General features: G+C 42.9%; 1 protein-coding gene across 1 annotated transcript in view; it reads left to right on the forward strand.

Annotated features, from left to right (window-relative positions):
* The window catches only part of LOC139415669 (syntaxin binding protein 5a (tomosyn)), a 156,623-nt gene that overhangs the window by 132,158 nt on the left and 8,411 nt on the right, over nucleotides 1-16,054 (forward strand). Inside the window, exons 13-21 of the mRNA XM_071163787.1 lie at nucleotides 1,455-1,522; nucleotides 2,565-2,605; nucleotides 2,762-2,985; nucleotides 4,250-4,440; nucleotides 4,623-4,748; nucleotides 5,227-5,378; nucleotides 6,509-6,568; nucleotides 8,662-8,712; nucleotides 9,814-9,863. Of these exons, the coding sequence (XP_071019888.1) occupies nucleotides 1,455-1,522; nucleotides 2,565-2,605; nucleotides 2,762-2,985; nucleotides 4,250-4,440; nucleotides 4,623-4,748; nucleotides 5,227-5,378; nucleotides 6,509-6,568; nucleotides 8,662-8,712; nucleotides 9,814-9,863 (963 nt within the window). The remainder of the gene's footprint in view (nucleotides 1-1,454; nucleotides 1,523-2,564; nucleotides 2,606-2,761; nucleotides 2,986-4,249; nucleotides 4,441-4,622; nucleotides 4,749-5,226; nucleotides 5,379-6,508; nucleotides 6,569-8,661; nucleotides 8,713-9,813; nucleotides 9,864-16,054) is intronic.

Raw genomic sequence — 16,054 nt, forward strand, 5'->3', positions numbered from 1 at the left:
AAAGTAGCCACCCTTTGCCTTGATGACAGCTTTGCGCACTCTTGGCATTCTCTCAACCAGCTTCATGAGGTTGTCACCTGGAATGCATTTCAATTAACAGGTGTGCCTTGTTAAAAGATAATTTGAATAATTTATTTCCTTCATGCGTTTGAGCCAATAAGTTCTGTTCTGACAAGATAGGGGTGGTATACAGAAGATAACCCTATTTGGTAAAAGACCAAGTCCATATTATGGCAAGAACAGCTCAAATGAGCAAAGAGAAACGACAGTCCATCATTATTTTAAGACATGAAGGTCAGTCAATGCGGAACATTTCAAAACTTTTTCGTCAAGTGCAGTCGCAAAAACCATCAAGTGCTATGATGAAACTGGCTCTCATGAGGACCGCAACAGGAAAGGAAAACCCAGAGTTACCTCTGCTGCAGAGGATAAGTTCATTAAAGTTAACTGCACCTCAGATTGTAGCCCAATTAAATGCTTTACTGAGTTCAAGTAACAGACACACCTCAACATCAACTGTTCAGGCCTTCATGGTGAATCTGGCCTTCATGGTCAAATTGCTGCAAAGAAACCACTACTAAAGGACACCAATAATAGGAAGATACTTTCTTGGGCCAAGAAACACGAGCAATGGACATTAGACTGGTGGAAATCTGTCCTTTAGTCTGATGAGTCCAAATTTGAGATTTTTGGTTCCAACTGCCGTGTCTTTGAGAGACCCAGAGTAGGTGAACGAATGATCTCCGCATGTGTGGTTCCCACTGTGAGGCATGGAGGAGGTGTGATGGTGTGGGGGTGCTTTGCTGGTGACACTGTCAGTGATTTATTTAGAATTCAAGGCACACTTAACCAGCATGGCTACCACAACATTCTGCAGCGATACGCCATCCCATCTGGTTTGCGCTTAGTGGGACTATTATTTGTTTTTCAACAGGACAATGACCCAACACACATCAAGGCTGTGTAACTGCTATTTGACAGAGAAGGAAAGTGATGGAGTGCTGCATCAGATGACCTGGCCTCTACAATCACCCGACCTCAACCCCATTGAGATTGTTTGGGATGAGTTTGACCGCAGAGTAAAGGAAAAACATTCAGCATATGTGGGAACTCCTTCAAGACTGTTGGAAAATCATTCCAGGTGAAGCTGGTTGATAGAATGTGAAGAGAGTGCAAAGCTGTCATCAAGGCAAAGGGTGTCTACTTTGAGGAATCTAAAATATATTTTTATTTGTTAAACACTTTTTACTTTACTACATGATTCCATATGTGTTATTTCATAGTTTTGATGTCTTCCCTACTATTCTACAACGTTGAAAATAATACAAACAAAGAAAAACCCTTGAATGATTAGGTGTGTCCAAACTTTTGACTGGTCCTGTACATACAGTATGTTTCAATCTCAATAATGACTATTTATTGTGTGGTCTTGTTTGTTGTATTGTGTTTTGCAGGAATGGCCCATAAGTGGTGGTAACTGGGGCCTTGGCACACAGAGCTACCCTGAGATCATCATCACTGGGTAGGAGACCAAATCTATTTAACCATATTACCTTTTCCAATCCTGCCTAGCAGTCATGATGGGGGAAAAACTCAGAGACAGGGAGAAGAAGCCTTTTATACTCTTAGAAAAAAGGAATCCAAAACGGTTATTCGGTTGTCCCCATACCAGAACCCTTTTTGGTTCCAGGTAGAACCCTTTTTGGCTCCAGGAAGAACACTTTTGGGGTTCCATGTAGAACCCTCTGTGGACAGGCTTCTGTATGGAATCAAAAGGGTTCTACCTGGAACCAAAAGGGGTTATTCAAAGGGTTCTCCTATGGGGACAGCCAAATAACCCTTTAAGGTTCTAGATAGCACCCCCCCCCCTCCCCATGGGAGTGTAGAATACTTGAACTTTGCAAAGTGGCAGTGAGGCATGGGCTTGGAAAAAGGGGTCCCTTTACACTCCTCCGCCTCGCTCTCTCTCTCTTCTCATCCCCAGACACCCCTGTGTTAGTATTCTCCCCACGTCTCACTCTGAGGCAAAGCTCCAGCATTGCAAAGTACACTTAGAAAAAAAAGGTGCTATCCAGAACCAAAAAAGGGTTCTCGGTCTGCTCCCAAAGAAGAACCCTTTGGTTCCAGGTAGAACCCTTTTGAGTTCCATGTATAACTCTTTGGTTCCAGATAAAACCATTTTGGGTTCCATGTAGAACCCTTTCCACAGAGGATTCTACATGGAACCCAAAAGAGTTCTACCAGGAACCAAAAATGGATTCCAAGAATATCTCTCTCTGTCTCCAGCTCTCTGTTCAGCTGAAATGGCAAAAATAAAAAAAAACATATAAAGAGAGATTGGAGAACGGGTGACACCAAGTGCCAGTGACAGTGTTATGGTCTCTCCTCTCGATGTATTCTTCTGTAGAGCTGAATCTAGAATATAATCAGAGGTGAAGCTAAGCTGAATCATTAGAACTGTGGGTGTGTGTGCAGGAAGCTGAAGTCGTAATGATTCCCTCTCTCTTTCTCTGCCCACTCTCCTTTCTTCGCCCTTTTCCTCTCTTTTCCTTTGCAATTCACAGGCATGCTGATGGGACTGTGAAGTTTTGGGATGCTTCTGCAAGTAAGTGCCTTTACATGGACTTCCTTACATATAATATCTTGGCCTAGTTGGCCTTAAAGTGTGATTAACCAGAAGTCAACAAGGAGTTTCCCTACTCTGTACTGTCTACTAATGTCACTGGTGCGTAACTGAGCTCTCTCCTGTTTTTCCCCCCAGTAATGCTCCAGGTACTATACAAGCTGAAGACGGCCAAGGTGTTTGAGAAGAGCAGGAATAATAAGGAGGAAAAGCAGAACACAGAGATTGTGGATGAGGACCCGTTTGCTATCCAGATCATGGCCTGGTGTCCTGAGAGCAGGATGCTGTGTGTGGCCGGGGTGTCTGCCAACCTCATCATATACCGCTTCAGCAAGCAGGAGATCACCACCGAGGTCGTACAGGTGGGTCAGTGTGTGTGTGTTCACCATTTCTCTGTGCTTACCATGTTTAATTGTTGGACAGTGTAAACTGAGAAACATACCCATTTATTATTTATGCTTAAAGCCTGTATGTAGCCTGTATGCCAGTATGTATGCCATGACAACAGACACACAGTGTAGTGGTAAATATAGCCACCCGTAGACAGCTAGATTCTCCCTTCTCTCATTAGTGGCTAAGTGATGTTTCTTGTGTCCTGAAGGCTGTTCCTACAGACAGTGTTTACCCCTTCACTCCTGCGGCCTCCCAATGCCCCATTAGATGAGTCTCCAGCCAGTAAGAACACAATGTGGCTGCCATGACAACACACACACACGGTTAACAACCTAACCAGTGGATCATTATTTTGCGTTAGCTGTGAGAAGTGAATTGACGTGAGTTGTTGGAATGCAGATAATGATATGATGCTAATGCAGCCTTGTCAGTGTTACGTCAGGGGGTATGCGTTTGGTTAACCATGATGCCTTGGGTCTGTCGGTCGGTCGGTCGGTCGGTCGGTCGGTCGGTCGGTCAGGGGGTATGCGTTTGGTCGGTCGGTCGGTCGGTCTGTCTGTCTGTCTGTCTGTCTGTCTGTCTGTCTGTCTGTCTGTCTGTCTGTCTGTCTATCTGAGATCAAGTATGTGACCTGTGGAGAGATTGAGAGCAGAGTTTAAACAGCAGTGAATCTTACAATTAGGAGAGGAGCTTCTCTTCTCACAGGGCAATCTTTACCCCCAACCCCAGATACAGAGAGAGGAAGGGAGAAAGAGAGGTAGAGAGAAAAGAGGGCACAGATCAGCATCACATACACATTCCAATACTGCTAATTAGACTCCCATCATGCACCAGCGCACCTACGCCCCCACGCCCTGGTGATTGGTTGTGTGTGTGTGGGGTTGGGGGGAGTGGCGGTGCAGTCCAGTAGCCTGAAGGAGGACTTAGAAGAAACCCTGGGATATCTTCACTTCAGAGCACCTCCTTGACCCTGCAATCACCCCAACAAAAACACACTCACACACACACACACACACACACACCAGAAGGCAAAGCCACTCACCAGGTTGACATGCTGAGACCATTTGTAGGTGTCCTTATAGATGAAGAGTCCTTCTCTCTTTGAAGAGACACTGTTAGCTTTCACTGATTGAAGTGGTGGGAAAGAAACTGCTCAGAAGGCACTTTAGTCATATTGAAATAAAGGCTGCTTAACTTTCAGAATTGAGTTTCTGGAATGTGTGTGTACCCCAGCTGTTGGAGGTGCGTTTGCAGTACGAGGTGAATGACATGGAGTCCCCTCCAGAGGGGGGAGGAGGGGGTGACCGTGACCTGCCCACCCCCGGAGCAGCCTCACCCAGCCCCCAGACCACCGGACCCCCGACACACCCCTCCACCAGCAGCAACTCCTCTGACGGGGTCCGAGACAACGTACCCTGCCTTAAGTAAGCACCCTGCACCACCACCGGATCACATACAGTACTTACCATACACACACATTCCCTCTCTGCAACAAAGTGGGCATTTGGGATACACCACTTAGCTACCCACCCATAGGCTATCCAACTGGGTGGGGAGCTACCCCCCCTCTTCCTCTCTCTTTCTTTCTCTCCCTCTCCATCTGTAGGGTGCGTAGTACCCCTCTAAAACAGTCTCCAGGGTACCAGGTAGATTTGGTGGTGCAGCTGGTGTGGGTGAGTGGAGAGCCCCCCCAACAGATCACAAGCCTGGCCCTCAACTCCTCCTACGGCCTGTAAGTATAAGTCAGTGTATCTATATGAGATTTACTGTGCACCCTAATGAAACAACCCAATATGGCAGTTAAATCTGGAGCTGTGTGCAAACCAACCACGGATACTGTAAAAGTAAGATACGTTTTAAGGAGTGGTCGATATCTCAACATGAGTAACAAGTCCTCAATTCAAAGAGTCAAAATGTGGTTTTATGCCCTGTTTTTTTGGCCCGTTTGATATGATTTTCCTAGTACAGCCAAGCTGGAATGGAATCAAGCCGTGTCAACACAATTTATGTCTGCTGGGAAATTCAGACGGAGACTTCTGCTGCTTTGCTTTCTGATAGAACTAGCTACATCTCACCTGAACCCCAATTTCATGTATATTTTCATCATATCTCCCTCTCTCAACTTCTCCTTCTCTCCTCTCCCCCTTCTCTCTCTATCTCTCCCTACCCCTACTCTCCCCCCCCCCCCCTCCACTTCCTCTCTCCAACAGGATTGTGTTTGGGAACAGTAATGGTCTGGCGGTGGTGGACTACCTCCAGAAGACAGTGCTGTTGAACCTGGGGACAGTGGAGCTGTATGGGTCTAACGATCCCTACCAGAGACAGCCTCGCTCTCCACGCAAGACACGCCAGCCTTCCGGAGGTAATGGTAAAGACTGTTACCCGGTCACTGATTTACCACCAAGCAGATAGCTCTATGTAGGCTTGTACTATATATGGACATTCAGTACAGTCTTTTGTAGTCTAGTACTAGATATGGTTTATGTCATCTTAATTAAACTACTACTTATAGGTATGTAGATATGGGCTGATGCAGTATTATACGATGTTATAGGGATGAGAGGTATATTTGGTAGATGTGCTTACAGACTGTTCAGACTGTATCACATGCACATGCAGGCAGTCAAGAAATAGCAATGGTGGTGGTGACGAGGTTGTGTGAGGTTCTCTGTCTCCTCTCCTCCGTCTCTGTATCTTTGCAAGTCCTTGAGAGGATTTTGAATGGTATCTAAATAGTTATTTTGACGATTCAGTACATCTCTCTGTGGTGCCTGGCTGACACACACACTCAGACACACACCCTGTCAGTGCAGCACTGTGTTATTGACAGTCAGCAGCGTCACTGACTGCATTATGACATACTGCCACCTTCTGTTCAGGGATTGTACTACAGTCTCCAGCATCACCAAATCAATGCCAATAACTGCTGTGGTGTAATGACTCTGTAACATGCGTTGCTTAGCAACAGCTTGATGAGGAAATTAGAAGTGTGTGTTTGTGTGTGTGTGTGTGTGTGTGTGTGCAGCATCTGGTGTAATTGACTTTGGTTAGCGGTGGGCTTTCACCTGTCGGAGTGTGGGGTCTGAGCAGTAATGACGTCTCCAGCTGTGCCGTCTGTCCTACCCACAGGACTAGAGTCTGTCTGTCTGTCTGTCTGCCTGTCTGCCTGTCTGCCTGTCTGCCTGTCTGTCTGTCTGTCTGTCTGTCTGTCTGTCTGTCTGTCTGTCTGTCTGTCTGTCTGCGTGCCTAGAACTTCTGGCTCTATGTACAGGAAGGTTGGGGCAATGGCACAGCACAAGAGCAATGGCTTGGATAGCAGTCTGTTTCACCTCTGGTCTCTTTGGCAGGGAAAATGGCGCTATATTCAAATTAAACCTACATATCATGACATCCTTATCAAACAGAAAGGAGAAAAGGACAGAGTGCATGTAATCTGTAGTTTGATAATAATGATATCTAATGTCGTGCAATGTCTGTCTTTTCCGCTTGTAGGCCTGTGTGATATCAACGAGGGCTCTGCCTCGGAAGACCGCTGCAAGTCCCCCACTTCAGGTGAACTGTCTTTCAGCATGTTAGAGTTAGCATTACACTGGTACCCACATCAGTTACAACACCTACTGACTTTACCCACAACCCATTGTTTAGTAACAGGTGGGTTGTGGATAATAAGCATGATTCACTTGAAGACTGTATATTGACCTAACCTGAAAATGATGAATTCAGTGTAAACAACATTCAATTCAAAATCATGGGCATTAATATGGAGTTAGTCACCCCTTTGCTGCTATAACAGCCTCCACTCTTCTGCGAAGGCTTTCCACTAGATTTTAGAACGTTGCTGCTAGGACTTGCTTCCATTCAGCCACAAGAGTATTAGTGAGGTCGGGCACTGATGTTGGGCAATTAGGCCTGGCTCGCAGTCGCTGTTCCAATTAATCTAAAAAGTGTTCGATGGGGTTAAGGTCAGGGCTCTGTGCAGGCCAGTCAAGGACATTCTACTACCAATGTTTGTCTGTGGAGATTACATTGATTTTATATAGCTGTCAGCAACGTGTGTGGCTGACATAGCCGAATCCACTAATTTTAAGGGGTGTCCACATACTTTTGTGTATATAGTGTATCTGCATGCAATTCTATTAGAATGCATCAGCGAGATTTGGTTGCTATTGGTAAATATGGTTTTCTCTTAGATATCACACCTTTGGATGTCAAACCTTTGGATGTTACAGTTCTCTGACTGAAAGTTTGATTTCAGGCAGACTTTTTTAAACTTTTGTTACAAGTCTCAGTTGTGTACTGACACGTCATACTTTCAATAAAATAGAAAGTATGTATCAGATTGATTTTGGCAGTTGTTTTAGTATGTTTTATCAAAACCTGAGACATTAGCAGTAAACTACGGAGAGGCCACTATGATTCTGAATTGCCTAGACAGTTAAAGACCATAAAACTCACTGAATTAGTGAGTACTCTGAAGTCAGTCCAATATATAAACTCATATCCTATTTGGTAAGAATCAATATAATATAAGGAGGGTTCGTTTAGTTTATATGGACTTTACAGTCTTGGAAAACCTCAATAATTCCATTAAAATCAGAAAAAAAGGTTTTTCTAGGATCCTACGATTTGCCAAAATCTTTTTTTTTTCTATCTAGGATATTGTCTGTCTTCCAGACCTCATATTTTGTTTGGACTTTTATAGGACCTGATGTTGTGGTTTTCTTTCCAGTGGGTTTTACTCATATAATGCTGTGGCATTTGCAGATCTAGATTTGATATGAAACTGAAAACTTCCATGTGAGTTCCAAGGATCATGTAGCTAGGAGATGCCGATTCAAATATAGATAAATATTTATTTATTACCTAAAGTATATGAAACATGGTCATAAACAGGTCAACAACAAACAACACCTTTCACACAACGTAATCCAAACATCTGCCCGTTGTTAGATTTGCACAAACAAATCGTTACTGTCAAGACAAGGTGCCTCCTCGATGCCCTGCCCTCGACATCTATTCTCGGTTTGCTAAATTAGCATTTGAGGTGACGAGACATGCTAATGAGAGAACAACCCAGTTCCATCTCATTACTGGGAGCTTGATATTAACACACAGACATTGAGGCTCAAACACAGAGCTGAGCTGCTTTTTAAAAGGTCACAGAATTTATTTTTTAAGTGGTCCCAAGACTGAAATACCACTGCAAGCTATGTTCCAGGTGTTCAGCCAACTACGCCAACCCCCAATGTCTGGTGTTGCTAGCTAGACACTGCCTCAGTTCACCTGCTATTTATGAGGATGGCATATCGGACATGCAGTCTTGACTTGCGCATATGTCTCTTCCTAATTGAGATTCTAGAGTCGTCGGGAGAGTCAACAAGGCTTTAAAGCTTTGTGCCGCTAAGAAAATAATTAGTCTGAGCAAAAATGTACACAATGTCAACAAATATTCTGCATGCACCCAGGTAGTGTTGAAACTGAAGATTGAGGTAAACTGCTACCAATTGGTTTACATGTTACAATGATAACAAGCAGAAAAACAGTCCTTCCACAAATGGACACATTTCGGGAAAAGTGATTGGTAGGCGGTATGGTAAAGTACCAGGATGTTTCTAACTGCACGTTTATCTACTTCCTCCCAAAAGTGTTGGCGTTAAACCATCAGCAATTCTACAATGGAAGTGGGGGTAGAGGAGGTAAGAGTGGCCAAAGACTTCAACCCTGGAGTAGTTTGGTCAGGGATAGTACACTGTATAAAATAAGGTGTCCGCCCCTGTTTTCTTCTAACAACCTGTCTCTGTCTCTGTTTCATAGTCACTTCAGTGGCACTGAATCACTGTTTGACTTAGAAAACACTAAAATAATATGCACAACCCACACTCTCATAACGGTATACCCTAGACCACCATTGCATGCTACATGTTTGTAGCACGATTGTCACATCGTGAAATGTGCCTGTGGCAAATGTCCTTATCAGCCTCAACGATTGTTCCACCTTCACCCCCGCTCCTGATTGGCTGTCTGTCTGTCTGTAGTTATGACATCACAGCAGTCTATTTGTATTCAATCTGTTCTGTCTGTCCGACACCGTTGACTTTGCAGCAAGGTTTATATTCACTACCATTCTCTACCTCGTAGATTTAGGGAAAATATCAGTTTTAAGAAGTGCTGTCTTTGTTGACAATACAAATTCTGTGTGCAATTCTGTTTGCAAGGTGTCTGTAACATTAGTTAATAAGGAATAGAAATGGACTGTAATTTTGGAGGCTCCAAAAGTTAATGTAGTTCTGACTACTTAGCTAACTGTGCCGTGTAGGCCTCCCCAGAGATACACCTTCTCTGCTTGCACTGTATTGTCCTTCCACTGTCTTCTTCCATCCTGCTCACTTCCTGTTTCCTGTTACCTTCCTGTCCTCGATGCATGCTCCTGTGGTGAGGGGTTCTTAATGAATGTGTATCTTCTTACAATTCCTCTCTTCCAGGGCACTGTGTGTGCGACGTACGACAGCTTACTTCCTTGTTGTTATTTTGTCCGTTCCAGCATTCCTCTTTGATTCAACAGGGTTGTCTACCTCTGATGCTCTAATGCTTCCTTCCTGTTTCATTCTAAAGCATTTTGCCTCCAATGAAGCACAATAAAGCAATGCCCAGCAATGTGTATGTATTGTAATGCTATAAGCACAACAACAGCTCAGTCCTATCTGCTAGTTCCCAACTCCTAGCTTCTAGCTAGCTTTGCATGGCCTGTCGTGTTAGCTTAGGTGTGTTTGTAAAGAGGGATGTTCTCTTTTTTCCAGCAAAGATGTCACGGAAATTAAGCTTGCCTACTGAGCTAAAGCCAGACTTGGGTAAGCCTTAACTTCGTGTTTACAATTTTGCTTTTCTAAATCATTTTTTTTCTTCAAAAAACTGGACTCGCACTGTATCCTCAAGTCCAAATGGTCTCACGATATGAGCATCTCAAAGGAATAATATGAATTCCATAGTTAGGCTACTATCCATGAATAGAACCTTATGTAGTTTTCTATAAGATGTTTTTGTACATATATTGCACTAGGGTTGGCAAAGAGCCCCGTCGACTACTAAATTGATAGCATCCTATGGATTTCCTCAGAAATACAGTCAGACTAACTAACGATCATCATTTGGCAGTCTCTCTGCTACTTCTTGAGATAAACCTGGAGATAAGAGGTGGAGAGGACAGAAAGCAAATCATTATTATTCTATCTTTTTCTCCCCAATTTCAATCTTGTTTCATTGCTGCAACTCCCCAACTGGCTCGGCGAAGGTCGAGTCCTCCGAAACATGACCTGTCAAACCGAGCTTCTTAACACCCGCTCGCCAGAAACCAGCCGCACCACTGTGTCGGAGGAAACACCGTTCACCTGACGACCGAGTTCAGCGTGCAGGCGCCCGGCCCGCCACAAGGTGTTGCTAGAGCATGATGAGCCCCGATGAGTCCCCCCGGCCGAACCCTCCCCTAACCCGGACGTAGCTAGGCCAATTGAACGCCGCCCTATGGGACCCCCGATCACGGCCGGGTGTGATACCACCTGGGATCAAACCCGGGTCTGTAGTGGCGCTGCGATGCAGTGTCTTAGACCGCTGGGCTACTCGGGAAGCCCAGCAAAATAAATTGTAGAGAACTTAACAAAAGTTCTACTAAAACACATTTTGGTTGGATATTTTACCAACTGCTACGGTAAACTAACCAGCACACTGTTGCACAATAGAGCTTTCTGTGTATGTGTGTGTGTTCAGAAGCTTTCTCTTCATCTTTTCTGTTTCTCTATTTGTTTATTTTGTGATTAGTCTTTTCAAAAAGTTCAAATGTTTTCTTATAGGTGACCGACAGATGCAACTACAGAACAAAACATCCTTTAACTTTGTTTTATCTGCACAGTTTACCCAAAACAAAAGGCACCATTTCCTTCCTAGGATGCCCAAATGGCAGAAATCATTGAATGGGAAAGAGAGGGGTATTTGGTCAGCACCTTGAATGTGCCAAATCTGTCTGATGCAGGGATAATAATGTCTGTTAAATATTTTGAGAAGTGTTGACATATACAGTGCCTTACAAAAGTATTCATTCCCCTTGGCATTTTTCCTATTTTGTTGCATTACAACCTCTAATTTAAATTGATTTTTATTTGGATTTCATGTAATGGACATACACAAAATAGTCCAAATTGGTGAAGTGAAATGAAAAAAATTACTTGTTTCAAAAAAATGTAAAACGGAAAAGTGGTGCGTGCATATGTATTCACCCCCTTTTCTATGAAGCCCCTAAAATAGTTCTGGTGCAACCAATTACCTTCAGAAAAGCCCACCTGTGTGCAATCTAAGTGTCACATGATCTGTCACGATTCAGTATACTGTATATACACCTGTTCTGAAAGGTCCCAGAGTCTGTAACACCACTAAGCAAGGGGAACCACAATCCAAGTGGCACCATGAAAACTAAGGAGCTTTCCAAACAGGTCAGAAACAAAGTTGTAGAGAAGTACAGATCAGGGTTGGGTTATAAAAAAATATATAAATATTTGAACATCCCAAGGAGCACCGTTAAATCCATTTTTTAAAAACGGAACGAATATGGCACCACAACAAACCTACCAAGAGCGGGCCGCCCACCAAAACTCATGGACCAGGCAAGGAGGCCATTAATCAGAGAGGCAACAAAGAGACTAAAGATAACCCTGAAGGAGCTGCAAAGCTCCACAGCGGAGATTGGACTATCTGTCCATAGTAGAGGTCAACCGATTAATCGGAATGGCTGATTTAATTAGGGCCTATTTCAAGTTTTCATAACAATCGGTAATCGGTATTTTTGGACACCAATTGTGAATGATAAAAAAAAATATGTTTTTAACAAGTCAGTTAAGAACAGATTCTTATTTTCTATAACGGCCTAGGAACGGAACTAGTTCAACGCTCTAACCACCTGCCTTACATTGCACTCCACGAGGAGCCTGCCTGGCAGGCTGACTACCTGTTACGCGAGGGCAGCAAGAAGCCAAGGTAAGTTGCTAGCTAGCATTAACTCATAAAAACAATCAATCTTAACATAATCACTAGTTAACTACACATGGTTGATGATATTACTCGTTTAACTGGCGTGTCCTGCGTTGCATATAATCGATGCGGTGCCTGTTAATTTCTCATCGAATCAAAGCCTACTTCGCCAAACGGGTGATGATTTAACAAGCGCATTTGTGAAAAAAGCACTGTCGTTGCACCAATGTGTACCTACCCATAAACATCAATGCCTTTCTTTAAAATCAATACACAAGTATATATTTTTAAACCTGCATATTTAGTTAATATTGCCTGCTAACATGAATTTCTTATAACTAGGGAAATTGTGTCACTTCTCTTGCGTTCCGTGCAAGCAATCAGGGTATACAGTGCCTTGCGAAAGTATTCGGCCCCCTTGAACTTTGCGACCTTTTGCCACATTTCAGGCTTCAAACATAAAGATATAAAACTGTATTTTTTTTGTCAAGAATCAACAACAAGTGGGACACAATCATGAAGTGGAATGACATTTATTGGATATTTCAAACTTTTTTAACAAATCAAAAACGGAATAATTGGGCGTGCAAAATTATTCAGCCCCCTTAAGTTAATACTTTGTAGCGCCACCTTTTGCTGCGATTACAGCTGTAAGTCGCTTGGGGTATGTCTCTATCAGTTTTGCACATCGAGAGACTGAAATGTTTTCCCATTCCTCCTTGCAAAACAGCTCGAGCTCAGTGAGGTTGGATGGAGAGCATTTGTGAACAGCAGTTTTCAGTTCTTTCCACAGATTCTCGATTGGATTCAGGTCTGGACTTTGACTTGGCCATTCTAACACCTGGATATGTTTATTTTTGAACCATTCCATTGTAGATTTTTCTTTATGTTTTGGATCATTGTCTTGTTGGAAGACAAATCTCCGTCCCAGTCTCAGGTCTTTTGCAGACTCCATCAGGTTTTCTTCCAGAATGGTCCTGTATTTGGCTCCATCCATCTTCCCATCAATTTTAACCATCTTCCCTGTCCCTGCTGAAGAAAAGCAGGCCCAAACCATGATGCTGCCACCACCATGTTTGACAGTGGGGATGGTGTGTTCAGCTGTGTTGCTTTTACGCCAAACATAACGTTTTGCATTGTTGCCAAAAAGTTCAATTTTGGTTTCATCTGACCAGAGCACCTTCTTCCACATGTTTGGTGTGTCTCCCAGGTGGCTTGTGGCAAACTTTAAACAACACTTTTTATGGATATCTTTAAGAAATGTCTTTCTTCTTGCCACTCTTCCATAAAGGCCAGATTTGTGCAATATACGACTGATTGTTGTCCTATGGACAGAGTCTCCCACCTCAGCTGTAGATCTCTGCAGTTCATCCAGAGTGATCATGGGCCTCTTGGCTGCATCTCTGATCAGTCTTCTCCTTGTATGAGCTGAAAGTTTAGAGGGACGGCCAGGTCTTGGTAGATTTGCAGTGGTCTGATACTCCTTCCATTTCAATATTATCGCTTGCACAGTGCTCCTTGGGATGTTTAAAGCTTGGGAAATCTTTTTGTATCCAAATCCGGCTTTAAACTTCTTCACAACAGTATCTCGGACCTGCCTGGTGTGTTCCTTGTTCTTCATGATGCTCTCTGCGCTTTTAACGGACCTCTGAGACTATCACAGTGCAGGTGCATTTATACGGAGACTTGATTACACACAGGTGGATTGTATTTATCATCATTAGTCATTCAGGTCAACATTGGATCATTCAGAGATCCTCACTGAACTTCTGGAGAGAGTTTGCTGCACTGAAAGTAAAGGGGCTGAATAATTTTGCACGCCCAATTTTTCAGTATTTGATTTGTTAAAAAAGTTTGAAATATCCAATAAATGTCGTTCCACTTCATGATTGTGTCCCACTTGTTGTTGATTCTTCACAAAAAAATACAGTTTTATATCTTTATGTTTGAAGCCTGAAATGTGGCAAAAGGTCGCAAAGTTCAAGGGGGCCGAATACTTTCGCAAGGCACTGTATGCAGCAGTTTGGGCCACCTGGCTTGTTGTGAAGTCCATTTATTCCTAACAAAGACTGTAATTAATTTGCCAGAATTGTACATAATTATGACATAACATTGAAGGTGTAACAGCAATATGTAACAGCAATATTTAGACTTAGGAATGCCATCCGTTAGACAGAATAAACGTTTCGTTTTCGAAATGATAGTTTCCCGATTCGACCATATTAATGACCAAAGGCTCGTATTTCTGGGTGTTATTATGTTATAATTAAGTCTATGATTTGATATTTGATAGAGCAGTCTGACTGAGCGATGGTAGGCAGCAGCAGGCTCGTAATCATTCATTCAAACAGCGCTTTCGTGCGTTTGCCAACAGCTCTTCGCTCTGCTTCAAGCATTGAGCTGTTTATGACTACAAGCCTAACAACTCCTGAGATAGGCTGGTGTAACCGATGTGAAATGACTAGCTAGTTAGCGGGGTGCGTGCTAATAGCGTTTCAATCGGTGATGTCACTTGCTCTGAGACCTTGAAGTAGCTGTTCCCCTTGCTCTGCAAGGGCTGCCGCTTTTGTGGAGCAATGGGTAACGATGCTTCGAGGGTGGCTGTTGTCGATGTGTTCCTGGTTCGAGCCCAGGTAGGGGTGAGGAGAGGGACGGAAGCTATACTGTTACACTGGCAATATTATAGTGCCTATAAGAACATCCAATAGTCAAAGGTATATGAAATACAAATGGTATAGAGAGAAATAGTCCTATAATTCCTATAATAACTACAACCTAAAAATTCTTACCTGGGAATATTGAAGACTCATGTTAAAAAGAACCACCAGCTTTCATATGTTCTCATGTTCTGAGCAAGGAACTTAAACGTTTGTTTTTTTACATGGCACATATTGCACTTTTACTGTCTTCTCCAACACTTTGTTTTTGCATTATTTAAACCAAATTGATCATGTTTCATTATTTATTTGAGGCTAAATTTATTTTATTGATGTACTATATTAAGTTAAAATAAATGTTAATTCAGTATTGTTGTAATTGTCATTATTACAAATACATTGAAAAGAATCGGCCGATTTAATCGGTATCTGCTTTTTTTGGTCCTCCAATAATCGGTATCGCCGTTGAAAAATCATTCGGTTGACCTCTAGTCCATAGGTTCACTTTAAAAGCCATACACTCCACAGAGCTGGGCTTTACGGAAGAGTGGCCAGAAAAATGCCTTTGCTTAAAGACAAAAATAAGCAAACATGTTTGGTGCTCGCCAAAAGGCATGTGGGAGACTACCCAAACATATGGATGAAGATACGCTGGTCAGATGAGACAAAAATTGAGCTTTTTGGATATCAAGGACAATGCTATGTCTGGCACAAACACAACACCTCTCATCGCCCCGAGAATACAATCCCCACAGTGAAGCATGGTGGTGGCAGCATTATGCTGTGTGGATGTTTTTCAGTTTCGACTGGGAAACTGGTCAGAATTGAAGGAATGATGATGCTAAATAAACAGAAATTCTTCAGGGGAACCTGTTTCAGTCTTCCAGAGATTTGGGACTGGGAAGGAGCTTCACCTTCCAGCAGCATAGTGACCCTAAGCATACTGCTAAAGCAACACTCAAATGGTTTAAGGGGAAACATTTAAATATCTTGGAATTGCTTAGTCAAAGCCCAGACCTCAATCCAAATGAGAAACTGTGGTATGACTTAAAGATTGCTTTTCACCAGTGGAACCCATCCAACTTGAAGGAGCTACAGCAGTTTTGACTTGAAGAATGGGCAAAAATCCCAGTGGATAGATGTGCCAAGCTTATAGAGACATACCCCAAGAGACTTGCAGCTATAATTGCCGCAAAAGGTGGCTCTACAAAGTTTTGACTTTGGGGGGATGAATAGTTATGCACGCTCAAGTTTTCTGTTTTTTTGTCTTATTGTTTGTTTTACAATAAAACATATTTTGCATATTCAAAGTGGTAGGCATGTTGTGTAAATAAAATGTAACAAAAAAAATCTATATTAATTCTAG

This window comes from Oncorhynchus clarkii, chromosome 8 (assembly GCF_045791955.1).
Source record: "Oncorhynchus clarkii lewisi isolate Uvic-CL-2024 chromosome 8, UVic_Ocla_1.0, whole genome shotgun sequence".
NCBI classification, from domain to species: Eukaryota; Metazoa; Chordata; class Actinopteri; order Salmoniformes; family Salmonidae; genus Oncorhynchus; species Oncorhynchus clarkii.